Source organism: Oncorhynchus gorbuscha, unplaced genomic scaffold (assembly GCF_021184085.1).
Source record: "Oncorhynchus gorbuscha isolate QuinsamMale2020 ecotype Even-year unplaced genomic scaffold, OgorEven_v1.0 Un_scaffold_3010, whole genome shotgun sequence".
Classification (NCBI taxonomy): domain Eukaryota; kingdom Metazoa; phylum Chordata; class Actinopteri; order Salmoniformes; family Salmonidae; genus Oncorhynchus; species Oncorhynchus gorbuscha.
This window is the reverse complement of record NW_025747372.1, coordinates 36858-50417: the sequence shown is the minus strand read 5'-3', so window position 1 is coordinate 50417 and position 13560 is coordinate 36858. Positions and strand designations below refer to the sequence as shown.

The window sequence follows — 13560 nt, the reverse complement described above, 5'->3', positions numbered from 1 at the left end:
TTAATGTTGATCAGACTACCGGCATTAGATATTAATGTTGATCAGACTACCGGCATTAGATATTAATGTTGAACAGACTACCGGCATTAGATATTAATGTTGATCAGACTACCGGCATTAGATATTAATGTTGATCAGACTACCGGCATTAGTTTTGGATGATCAAAGTATATACTTTAGATTTGTTTTTGTTTTTTGAACCTTTATTTAACGTATTATTATTATTGGATGTCCTGTGTGTATAGATCTCTACATGAACAACGGTAAAGATCTTTCCTGTTCTAGTTGTTGTTAAGCACAACATCAGAACAGGACGGATAGACGGTGAGTGGGAGCAGCCTTGTGAAGGCATGACTCACATCAGACTGACGTTACACGGGAATTACCATGCCCACCCCTTCTAGTGTACTTTCCAATAATATTACATTATATTCATGTTGTTCAGAGTTTACTTTATTTGTTTTTAGTTCACAAGAAATAACCAGGCCTTTCTGGAGGCCATTGAGATTTTTTAAAATCAATATTAACATTTAATATGAGTCGGAAACATTCACGAAAAACAAATGTCAAGTCGGGTTGAGTTCAATTATTTACATTCCTTATTGTTAGACATAAACCACAACACTTTCCATAGTTACACGGCACAATGTGTACAAAAATATACATATAATCAAACTTTGATATTAAATGACAAAATGTACAATTCATTAAATCGTCCTTGTATTGACAATGTACAAAAATAACGTGTGAAACGAGGCACAACAGGGGGAAATACAATCAATGAACATGTTAAAATGGACACATTTTGTCTAGTAAATAATTTAAAACACCTTTCTTTCTAAATGATTGCAAATATAACGTTCTTTCCATGCAGCGTTGTGTAATTGTAGCCTATTGGCGCGTCAGTGTAAATGTGCTTGATATTAATCCTCAACGTGTTTCTTCCCTGAAGAGAATATAGGCAGCCACGTGTTAAAAGTATTGTCTATTAACTTGACTGACTTCAGTAGGCTATGCAAACAAAGTGCGTTTCTCTCAGCCACCAAACTAAGAGGATACATCGTGGGAACGTTTGGCGCGCACCGGAATGATGCGCAATTACGCATGAAAGAGAATTATGCGGTTGCATGTAAAGTTCGTTCCATATTATGTTTTTAACTTGCAGCTTCCAAAAAATTAAACCTCAATCTCTATTGTCTTTAGTTCGTCAAGGTTTCTAAATATTTATTCCATAAACCTATTGGCTATAGTGTGTTCTATACCGCCCGCGAGGGGCATCCCGCCAGCTGTCCCGTGCTGGAGGAGCAGACTCCGCCAGATGTGCTTATAGAACCGGTACCGGAGCGATCAGAGTTCGTGTTGTTTGATGGCGCAGTAGATGATTTTCTCTCTTTCTGTCTGAGATGAATCTTGGTGTGTCTTTTGCGCTCGTCGCTCCTCGCGAACTTACGGCCGCAGAAATCACAGGCGAAGGGCTTCTCTCCGGTGTGCGTGCGGATGTGCGTGGTGAGGTGGTCGCTGCGGCTAAAGTTCCTCATGCAGATCCGGCACTGGAACGGTTTGTGTCCCGTGTGTATCCGGATGTGTCTGGTCAGCTCGTCAGACCGAGAGAACCGCCGGTCGCAGCCTTCCGCTGGGCAGGGGTACGGCCGCTCATGGACCGGGGTCTTGCTCGGCCTGTTGGGATATTTTCTGGGCCGCAGGATGGGTCTCAGGGGGAGGTTCTGGGGGCTGTACGCGGTGGGGAGTCTGGGTCCATCCGAGACCGGCCCACCTAATGTAAAGTTCCTAATAGTGTTCAGGGGAGTCAGAGGTGGGGGTACTCTAAAGGAGTCCAGTGGGCAGGGGAAGGGCTTGCGGTCAGGCATGGCCTGCATGTCCCTCTGACAGGTCGGCTGGAAGAACCCAGCATAGTCTGGGATGATGGGGAAGAGACCCGAGTCTGTGTTGGGCTTAGGGGAGGAGTAGGACGGCGGCGGGTAAGAGATACCGGGCCCGGTGGAGAGGAAGGCCGACGGGTCCTGGTAGACCTCCCCACAGCCGTAGGGAGGCGGGGAAGAGTAGAGGTGGTGCTCCATGTCGGCCTGGTTCTGGGCCATGGTGCAGCTGAGCGTGGAGGAGAAATGGCCGGGAGAGCCGGAGGACGCCGGGGAGGAGGAGGCGGAAGATGGCTGGGTCATGCCCAGGATCCCCGCACTCACAATGTTGATGACGCCCTCGGGGTTCCAGTTACCGGGATACTGAGAGTCGATGGAGAACTTTCCCATGTAGGTGAAGGTCTGGTTCCGATGGCTAGGGGGCTGGGAGAAGCTAGAGTAAGACAGGTCGAGAGAGCGTTTCTCTAAGCTCATATCGCCACTCATCAAGCCATCTGGAAGATAAGAAGAGACATCTTAGCAGATAATCACGAAACAAACAAATCAGAGAGCTTTAAAAAAAACATGCTGCAGGTCCGTTCTCGTGCGCACAGTGTTTGGTGCGTGCTGCGCGCTCGCATCCTTTACCCACCGGTCATTCATTCAACTTTTCAAAGGGGTGCCGTTTTACTTTCATGCAAACTTTTTTTGGGGAAAAGTGCGTAACTCTAGCCATGTGTCTCTAAAACATAACATGTTTTTATTACCATTGATACAAATATCCAGACATACATTTGTCCCACAACCATTAATTCAAAAATATTTCCAAAATCTCTTGGCTAAGATGAAAAAAAATGCAATATCAAACATTATGCATAATATTATAACCTATACGTAGTAGCAGCCGGTGTGTTTCCTCTCCAATAACCAACACAGCACATGTTGCATTCTCTAAAGGTCCCCATGATATCAAAACAACGCTTACCTGGAGCTCCGCTAAGATGGTCGTGGTAGTGGCCTCCTAAATCAGCGTTAGGAAAGATAGCCACCCCGGGCGGCAGACTGTCATGATCCACAGAGTAGATGGAATCAGAGACAGGGTGGACATACCCACCCAGAGAAACCGGGACTTTCTCTAAAGTTTTAGCCGTCATCATTTAACTAACGGCTTCTCGCTGTTTCCAGGGTTAAAACGGTATTTTAAACCGGCTGGTTGAGTATGTGTGGCCTTACAGTTCTATCCTACACTGAAACATCTGATAACCTGTCCGGAGAAGTTAACACAATCTGGAGCGTGTGTTGATACCACCTCTATAGTCGACTCTACTCTCTCCAGATCATCAGGCTGTTTAGTGAATGACGGATCCTAGCAGCACGAGCAGCAGTAGTATGTATTTATCAGTGGGGCAGTGAATGCGCCACTACGTCACTGCCCATACAAGGACCGTTTGGTTCGAGAGAGGAGGCGCTGGGGGATCCTATTGGCCCCGGGCTGTCAATGGAGAACCCACAAGTGAAAGTTCGCCAATATAAAGCGATAAAATATGTTTGTTTTTCTCCATGCAGTTTCCATTAGCACGAAAATGATAACACAATACAAGTGTAAAGAAATGAACGAATGCAAGATGGCATGTTATCAGTTTAGACGGACATCAATGTTACAAGCGTATCTGATGTATACGATTTGAAATGTTTCCTCTACACATCGCCTTCAAATAGGAATTCCGGTTCTTCTCTAGAAGCCATACATGGTTTTATCCGGTAAATCTAAGAACACCCCTGCCTACATATAAGGGTTCTATTCCGGAATATGAGCGTCGGAAACTATCGAGTTTTGCCGAGCAAGAGCAGCGACAGAACTACCATCGCAAACCACAATCAAATGAGAGCCACAATCACGGAATGTTCACCTTTGCTGCATTAGACTCGGAAACTTTGTCAGGGTCGTTTGAATAGGCTTTGCTGTAGGAAAGACTGGGCTACAGGCCCATTTAGTTACGAGCTATTTATATCACTACAAGGGAAATCGTTTGTCTTGAAGTTTAATGACTTTCACATCCTGAAATGAAACGGGTAAAGGCACATGGTCTAATGATAACGGAACATATGGATACAGTAGTAGGCCCAGACTCGCTATACATTAGGCCTATAATCTATTATAGTCAAATATATGTTTTATATTGTTAACATAGGCTACTAATAATATGATTCTTGTATTTGTTGTTATTATTATTATTATTTTGTTGTTGATTCTCAATACTGTTGCCCTCCAGTGGTGTTGAGAGGAACTGAGAGGTCGACTCGTCTGTCCGGCAGGCCGACTAGGCTACTTACTGTCTGGCGTTTCAGTGATACACATCTATAAACCTCCTCAACCCCACGCGCATTTTAGAAAACCGGACATGGTTCACAATAACATTTCCGTTCAGAGGCGATAAGGCGATGCGTGAAATAATGTACTTGGCACAGCTTGGTAGACTCGGTATACTGGTAAAGTCCCCCCGTGGGTTGAGAAACTTGAAAGTTAAAAACTAGATGGGTGGGTGGGTGAGCGGTTCGGGGCCCTGGTTGGAAGGCAATTTCCAGCTTGTGGCTGTGTCAAGTAACGCGTGGGAGAAAATTATCTAAATTTAAACATTTGATGGCTATAAAAAGTTATTACATTTTATTGATACTTATACACTAGACTATACGTATTATTATTATTGTGACTAGTTAGGCTTATTATTATGTTGATATGACTATAATAACGATTCAATAACAATAATAATAATAATAATAAAAACAACAGCATATAGACAAGAATGAATCCTTCGTTATTCAGCTCCCTGACTCTGTGACTGGAAAAAGGCTCTGGTTGATTTGCGAGGTTTCCGGTTGGAAAGGAAACCGCACGGAGCATCATGATCACACACACTCCTCACATTAATCCGCCTGGAGTCAATAAAGGCCTGTCAATGACAACTCTATTCATTTAACACCATGCTGCTGCGGGCGCCTTTCATCGGCCCGTCAGTTAAACGTATCATTAGCAATATGGGAACTGACTGTGAATAAAACCCTTTCTATTAGACCGCTGCTCAATTAGACGATTGTAGCCTATACATGGCAATAGATCATTTACCTGTTGTCAAGGTTGTATTGGAGAAAACGAGAGATAATGGCAGACTGCTTAATAAGCTAATTATCCGACCTATATATTTACAGTTCCTCTTTGTAGCACGTTAAGAGGTCGAAACCACAGGAGAGGCGGTGGACTCTGCGGAGTTGTGTGATAGGAACAGGATGGTGAGTGAAACACGTATGTTTATCAATCAAGACTTTTTAAATTATGTTTTTTTATTTTTTATCTTCCAGCATTAAAACAGCGGATTCTGTATTTGTTAAGATAGTCCAAGTTTGTTACATAAATGTTGAAAAATTATTAGCATCCATTTGCTCTTGGATACCAACGGTTCCGTATCAGGCTCAATAGGTCATCAGGATCTGGCCCGTACGTTGTATTACCTGTCCTGGAAGCAGCCTAAAGATGTTGTATTACCTGTCCTGGAAGCAGTCTAACATGTTGTATTACCTGTCCTAGAAGCAGACTAACATGTTGTATTACCTGTCCTAGAAGCAGCCTAAACATGTTGTATTACCTGTCCTGGAAGCAGCCTAAAGATGTTGTATTACCTGTCCTGGAAGCAGTCTAACATGTTGTATTACCTGTCCTAGAAGCAGCCTAACATGTTGTATTACCTGTCCTAGAAGCAGCCTAAACATGTTGTATTACCTGTCCTGGAAGCAGCCTCACATGTTGTATTACCTGTCCTAGAAGCAGCCTAAACATGTTGTATTACCTGTCCTAGAAGCAGCCTAACATGTTGTATTACCTGTCCTGGAAGCAGCCTAAACATGTTGTATTACCTGTCCTAGAAGCAGCCTAAACATGTTGTATTACCTGTCCTAGAAGCAGCCTAAACATGTTGTATTACCTGTCCTAGAAGCAGCCTAAACATGTTGTATTACCTGTCCTAGAAGCAGCCTAAACATAATATATAATAATAATATATGCCATTTAGCAGACGCTTTTATCCAAAGCGACTTACAGTCATGTGTGCATACATTCTACGTATGGGTGGTCCCGGGAATCGAACCCACTACCCTGGCGTTACAAGCGCCATGCTCTACCAACTGAGCTACAGAAGGACCACATGTTGTATTACCTGTCCTAGAAGCAGCCTAACATGTTGTATTACCTGTCCTGGAAGCAGCCTAACATGTTGTATTACCTGTCCTAGAAGCAGCCTAAACATGTTGTATTACCTGTCCTGGAAGCAGCCTCACATGTTGTATTACCTGTCCTAGAAGCAGCCTAAACATGTTGTATTACCTGTCCTAGAAGCAGCCTAAACATGTTGTATTACCTGTCCTAGAAGCAGCCTAAACATGTTGTATTACCTGTCCTGGAAGCAGCCTCACATGTTGTATTACCTGTCCTAGAAGCAGCCTAAACATGTTGTATTACCTGTCCTAGAAGCAGCCTAAACATGTTGTATTACCTGTCCTAGAAGCAGCCTCACATGTTGTATTACCTGTCCTAGAAGCAGCCTCACATGTTGTATTACCTGTCCTAGAAGCAGCCTCACATGTTGTATTACCTGTCCTAGAAGCAGCCTAACATGTTGTATTACCTGTCCTAGAAGCAGCCTAAACATGTTGTATTACCTGTCCTAGAAGCAGCCTCACATGTTGTATTACCTGTCCTAGAAGCAGCCTCACATGTTGTATTACCTGTCCTAGAAGCAGCCTAAACATGTTGTACTGATTCACTGGTTTTATTGTCTACATTGATTCACTGGGTTTAATCCTATAAACAACTCAGTCCACAATATCAAACATGAATTCTGCCAGAATGTGACCATCGAGCAGAGATTATTGTCCCCTCTAAAGACACTAAGCCTGCCAGAACCATTCATATTGTCCCCTCTAAAGACACTAGGCCTGCCAGAACCATTCATATTGTCCCCTCTAAAGACACTAAGCCTGCCAGAACCATTCATAGTGTCCCCTCTAAAGACACTAAGCCTGCCAGAACCATTCATATTGTCCCCTCTAAAGACACTAAGCCTGCCAGAACCATTCATAGTGTCCCCTCTAAAGACACTAAGCCTGCCAGAACCATTCATAGTGTCCCCTCTAAAGACACTAAGCCTGCCAGAACCATTCATAGTGTCCCCTCTAAAGACACTAAGCCTGCCAGAACCATTCATAGTGTCCCCTCTAAAGACACTAAGCCTGCCAGAACCATTCATAGTGTCCCCTCTAAAGACACCAAGCCTGCCAGAACCATTCATAGTGTCCCCTCTAAAGACACTAAGCCTGCCAGAACCATTCATAGTGTCCCCTCTAAAGACACTAAGCCTGCCAGAACCATTCATAGTGTCCCCTCTAAAGACACCAAGCCTGCCAGAACCATTCATAGTGTCCCCTCTAAAGACACTAAGCCTGCCAGAACCATTCATAGTGTCCCCTCTAAAGACACTAGGCCTGCCAGAACCATTCATAGTGTCCCCTCTAAAGACACTAGGCCTGCCAGAACCATTCATAGTGTCCCCTCTAAAGACACTAGGCCTGCCAGAACCATTCATAGTGTCCCCTCTAAAGACACTAGGCCTGCCAGAACCATTCATAGTGTCCCCTCTAAAGACACTAAGCCTGCCAGAACCATTCATAGTGTCCCCTCTAAAGACACTAGGCCTGCCAGAACCATTCATAGTGTCCCCTCTAAAGACACTAGGCCTGCCAGAACCATTCATAGTGTCCCCTCTAAAGACACTAAGCCTGCCAGAACCATTCATAGTGTCCCCTCTAAAGACACTAACCCTGCCAGAACCATTCATAGTGTCCCCTCTAAAGACACTAAGCCTGCCAGAACCATTCATAGTGTCCCCTCTAAAGACACTAAGCCTGCCAGAACCATTCATAGTGTCCCCTCTAAAGACACCAAGCCTGCCAGAACCATTCATAGTGTCCCCTCTAAAGACACTAAGCCTGCCAGAACCATTCATAGTGTCCCCTCTAAAGACACTAGGCCTGCCAGAACCATTCCTAGTGTCCCCTCTAAAGACACTAGGCCTGCCAGAACCATTCATAGTGTCCCCTCTAAAGACACTAGGCCTGCCAGAACCATTCATAGTGTCCCCTCTAAAGACACTAGGCCTGCCAGAACCATTCATAGTGTCCCCTCTAAAGACACTAAGCCTGCCAGAACCATTCATAGTGTCCCCTCTAAAGACACTAGGCCTGCCAGAACCATTCATAGTGTCCCCTCTAAAGACACTAGGCCTGCCAGAACCATTCATAGTGTCCCCTCTAAAGACACTAAGCCTGCCAGAACCATTCATAGTGTCCCCTCTAAAGACACTAACCCTGCCAGAACCATTCATAGTGTCCCCTCTAAAGACACTAAGCCTGCCAGAACCATTCATAGTGTCCCCTCTAAAGACACTAAGCATATTGTACCAGGAGGCTGTAGGAGCAGATCCAGTTGATATTGTGTGTGTGTGTGTGTGTGTGTGTGTGTGTGTGTGTGTGTGTGTGTGTGTGTGTGTGTGTGTGTGTGTGTGTGTGTGTGTGTGTGTGTGTGTGTGTGTGTGTGTGTGTGTGTGTGTGTGTGTGTGTGTGTGTGTGTGTGTGTGTGTGTGTCATATGTGTGTTGGAATGCCCCCCTTCACCCACCATATGAGTTTCTGTTTAAGCCAGTCTTTCCAAACGGTAAGGCAGTAACACACTGTGTCTTCTAATACAGTACTGTAGCAGCCTTTGGTCCAGCCCCACAACAGAGTCTTGTTCATGTCAATGCTTCCACAACTACCTCACCTCTGAATGTTACCTTTGTGTCTGATCGACATCAGAAACTACAACTTGAGAAACTAAAAAAAACCTTCATCCACACATTCTAGTGACATGAAAGCCATTGAGCTGTCTGAGGAAGAAAGTCCTTTTGTTTTGGGCCCACCGACTAAGACCAGACACCGGTACCGCCTACACACTGCGATTTCATTGGACCTTCAAACTACATGTGAGAAGACTTAGACCACCAAAACCAAACCACAGCCTCCCCCGTTGTCTCCCACCTCTGTCTCCTCCAAAGACAACAACACGCCCAGGTATCGTTCCACAGAGAACTGTCACAGTCATACTATCAAAAATACGTCTCCATCCTCCACCCTGCAACAAGCTGTTCTGTGGAGCATAGAGAGACCCTCACTCTCTCTGTCTGTCTATTGAACATGGCTTCACTAACCTTCTCAATGGGGCGGCAGGGTAGCCTAGTGGTTAGAGCGTTGGACTAGTAACCGGAAGGTTGCAAGTTCGAATCCCTGAGCTGACAAGGTACAAATCTGTCGTTCTGCCCCTGAACAGGCAGTTAACCCGCTGTTCCTAGGCCGTCATTGAAAATAAGAATTTGTTGTTAACTGACTTGCCTAGTTAAATAAAGGTTAAAAAAAATGGAACTGTGTAGTATTGTCTAATCTAGCCTATACCACCAGTCCAGCATGGACGTTGTCACGCAGAAAGACCATCCATTAATGATCATGTTTCCTAAGCATCCATAACAACTCCTCAGTGGTTATCGACTGGAGTGTGTCTCTGTGAATCACTCCGGCATTCGATAGCTGCGACCAGTGACAGTCAGACCAGACATTTACATTGTCCTGTCTGAGTCACCTGCCATGAGGCCCTGTCAGGAGCCACGGCATTTCTCCGACCTAATAGCTCTGGGCTGAATAAATACTGGTGACAGAGTGATGCCCGGCTGTGCTGATTACCCTGTTAGTACTGTGTTAGAGGGTGACTACCAAATAGAACCCTATTCCTTATGCAGTGCACTACTTCTGACCAGGGCCCATAGGGAATAGGCTACCGTTTGGGGACGCACCCATTGTCTCAGGTGTTTAAACACGGCCTCGGAGCCTGAACGTCCATAATGACACGAGGTAATGAAGCTGCCCTGTTTTACAAGCCATGTTAACTAGCCCCCCGTGTCTGACACGCCGCTTCTAGATAACCTGACCGCTCACTGCTTGACACAGGGACATTCCTCGTTCAAATGATCGTTCTTCTCTTGTGGTCAAGTCAAATAGAGTGAGACTCTATAATCAAGGCTGGTCAAATAGAGTGAGGTTCTTTAATCAAGGCTGGTCAAATAGAGTGAGGTTCTTTAATCAAGGCTGGTCTAATAGAGTGAGGTTCTTTAATCAAGGCTGGTCTAATAGAGTGAGGTTCTTTAATCAAGGCTGGTCAAATAGAGTGAGGTTCTTTAATCAAGGCTGGTCAAATAGAGTGAGGTTCTTTAATCAAGGCTGGTCAAATAGAGTGAGGTTCTTTAATCAAGGCTGGTCAAATAGAGTGAGGTTCTTTAATCAAGGCTGGTCTAATAGAGTGAAGTTCTTTAATCAAGGCTGGTCAAATAGAGTGAGGTTCTTTAATCAAGGCTGGTCAAATAGAGTGAGGTTCTTTAATCAAGGCTGGTCTGATAGAGTGAGGTTCTTCAATCAAGGCTGGTCTGATAGAGTGAGGTTCTTCAACCAAGTCTGGTCTGATAGAGTGAGGTTCTTTAATCAAGGCTGGTCAAATAGAGTGAGGTTCTTTAATCAAGGCTGGTCTAATAGAGCGAGGTTCTTTAATCAAGGCTGGTCTAATGGAGTGAGGTTCTTTAATCAAGGCTGGTCTGAATACTGGTGTCTGTCTGAAGGAGAGGGGCTGTGGTGATGTGTCGTCATAGTGCAAGTTATCATGTGATCTGAAAATGGAAAACTTTCCCAAATATAGAACTATAACATAAACAATCTTGTAGAGATCCTTAATAACTTGGTAGAGAGGTCACTAGCGGTCATTAATTTCCTTATTGCTGTTTGTAAGTGCTTGGTGCTAAATGAACACTGTGATTTGTACTGTAGTGTATGTTCTTGGTAGCCTGTTGAAAGCGTCTCCGTCAGGAAACAAAAGGTCTGCATTCTGTCTCAGAACACAGGAAACCTATGTGTTGGTTAACGCCATTTGAATGTTTCACATTTTCAGGAATTCTCATCATCCTCCTCCTCAAATGAAATGAGGAAGCAGTTTGAAATGCTCTTGTTTTTCTGTGTCTTGCCCACACACGCAACAATGTTAGCCCACCGAACCCCAGTGGCCTGTCCTGGCAGCCAGGGCCTGGCCTGTTGAATGCCTGGTGGACGATGGGGCCGATGGGGGCAGGGCTCTGGACAGGGCCTTTAGGGCCGATGGGGGCCTCTGGACAGGGCCTTTGGGGCCGATGGGGGCCTCTGGACAGGGCCTTTAGGGCCGATGGCAGGTCCTGCTGGGGACTGATGGCCCTGAGCACACTGCCTCCCTGAACCCCCCCCCACGCCACCCGCCAGCTACTGAACACAGAACTCTATTTTTTGATGCGTGTGGCTATGAGGATGTATTTAATCAGCCATTTCCTGTGTTTGGGTTTTGAGGTCTTTGTTTTTGAGCTGCCAGTCCTAACCAACCTAACTGGATGTTTTGGTGTTATGAGGTAAATGGTAGTTTAAGTCTCAGTTTAACTGATTGATAACACGGTCATGTGTTTTGTTCCCTGTCCTGTTAATTCATTTATTCTATTACCGACCACATGGTATTTAAATGACAGGAGATGTTCTTCTCCTATTGGCTACTGTACAATTATCTCAACGAATCAGATATTTTTCAAAGCCTTTGGAATGCGACACTTTGTTATTGATCACCTCGGGAGAAAAGAGAGGGAAAGTGCAATGAGAAAGGAATGCTCAACACTGGCTCTTGGTCAGCTGGTCGCCCTCTTCTGGCCATAGGACCTCTCTAGGACAGGACAGCATAAAGCAACCTGTCACCCTCCACCCACTCCGCCCTCCACCCACAGTCTCAGATGAGCTTTGTCACACAGCAGTGAATGGAAGGAGAGCAACCTGTTATAATACTCAAGACAACATGTGGGAGATGCTGCATGGGCAGAAGTCTTTCTTGTGATGTGTGTAGGAGGCTGTTTCTCCGTGGTTGTTTTTGTGTGTTTTCTGTGTCTGTTGATGCGGACCATCAAAGCTCTGAAACCTACGGCCAGGGGAGGCATCCTGAGAAATACCCATCTCATTCACAGTATTATCTCTATTGTTCTATTGATGTCATTTTGAAAATAACCAAATCCGTCTGTTTTTAGAAACAGTATTTTTTGTAAATGTTGGTCAACACGATGTTTTGATCTTAGTGGACACATTGTGGTAGTCACAGTGGCAGTGTGTTACATTGACAGTAATGTTTGTTATGTTCCTAATATTTACACGAATCGAAGGTTTCTTCTATTACAGTTTAGCTGTAAAATATTATTCCACAAATCAATCAATCAATGATATTATTCTCTGTTGTATAGTTGTATAAATACAGTAGCTGCTATACCTTTACATTCAACAGAATTAAATGATATTATTCTCTGTTGTATAGTTGTATAAATACAGTAGCTGCTATACCTTTACATTCAACAGAATTAAATGATATTATTCTATGTTGTATAGTTGTATAAATACAGTAGCTGCTATACCTTTACATTCAACAGAATTAAATGATATTATTCTATGTTGTATAGTTGTATAAATACAGTAGCTGCTATACCTTTACATTCAACAGAATTAAATGATATTATTCTATGTTGTATAGTTTTATAAATACAGTAGCTGCTATACCTTTACATTCAACAGAATTAAATGATATTATTCTATGTTGTATAGTTGTATAAATACAGTAGCTGCTATACCTTTACATTCAACAGAATTAAATGATATTATTCTATGTTGTTGCGTTGTATAGTTTTATAAATACAGTAGCTGCTATACCTTACATTCAACAGAATTAAAAACGGAATAAAATATTAATTTTGTTTTATAAAGGTGTCGTTCTGTGTTGAATAACTTTGTCATTAGCGCGTTACTTTTCCACTAATTGAACAAACGTTGTTTATTCATTTATATAAATGAGCTCATGACTTTATCATCACTTAAAATGTGCAATAACAACTTCCAGCACAGAAACAAGACCTCCTTCAACACTTCAACACAGAAACAAGACCTCCTTCAACACTTAAACAACTTCCAGCACAGAAACAAGACCTCCTTCAACACTTAAACAACTTCCAGCACAGAAACAAGACCTCCTTCAACACTTCAACACAGAAACAAGACCTCCTTCAATACTAAAACAACTTCCAGCACAGAAACAAGACCTCCTTCAACACTAAAACAACTTCCAGCACAGAAACAAGACCTCCTTCAACACTAAAACAACTTCCAGTACAGAAACAAGACCTCCTTCAACACTAAAACAACTTCCAGCACAGAAACAAGACCTCCTTCAACACTTCAACACAGAAACAAGACCTCCTTCAACACTTCAACACAGAAACAAGACCTCCTTCAACACTAAAACAACTTCCAGCACAGAAACAAGACCTCCTTCAACACTTCAACACAGAAACAAGACCTCCTTCAACACTGCAACACAGAAACAAGACTTCCTTCAACACTAAAACAACTTCCAGCACAGAAACAAGACCTCCTTCAACACTTCAACACAGAAACAAGACCTCCTTCAACATAGAAACAAGACCTCCTTCAACACTTCAACACAGAAACAAGACCTCCTTCAACATAGAAACAATACC

General features: G+C 43.7%; 1 protein-coding gene across 1 annotated transcript; it reads right to left on the bottom strand.

The window, feature by feature from the left end:
• Positions 1–442: 442 nt before the first annotated feature.
• LOC124027221 (early growth response protein 2b-like) lies at positions 443–3515 on the bottom strand. Its single transcript, XM_046339686.1, has 2 exons — positions 2842–3515; positions 443–2371 (listed from the first exon to the last, which is right to left on the bottom strand). Exons 1-2 carry the CDS (start codon positions 3011–3013, stop codon positions 1257–1259), a joined length of 1287 nt encoding a protein of 428 aa, XP_046195642.1. The 5' UTR covers positions 3014–3515; the 3' UTR covers positions 443–1256.
• Positions 3516–13560: the final 10045 nt, after the last annotated feature.

Excerpts from the sequence above, each read along its gene's own strand:
- LOC124027221 (XM_046339686.1), bottom strand. The coding sequence starts at position 3,013 with ATGATGACGGCTAAAACTTTAGAGAAAGTCCCGGTTTCTCTGGGTGGG. Across the intron at positions 2,372-2,841 it reads CCATCTTAGCGGAGCTCCAG|ATGGCTTGATGAGTGGCGAT; the intron begins GTAAGCGTTGTT and ends CTTATCTTCCAG.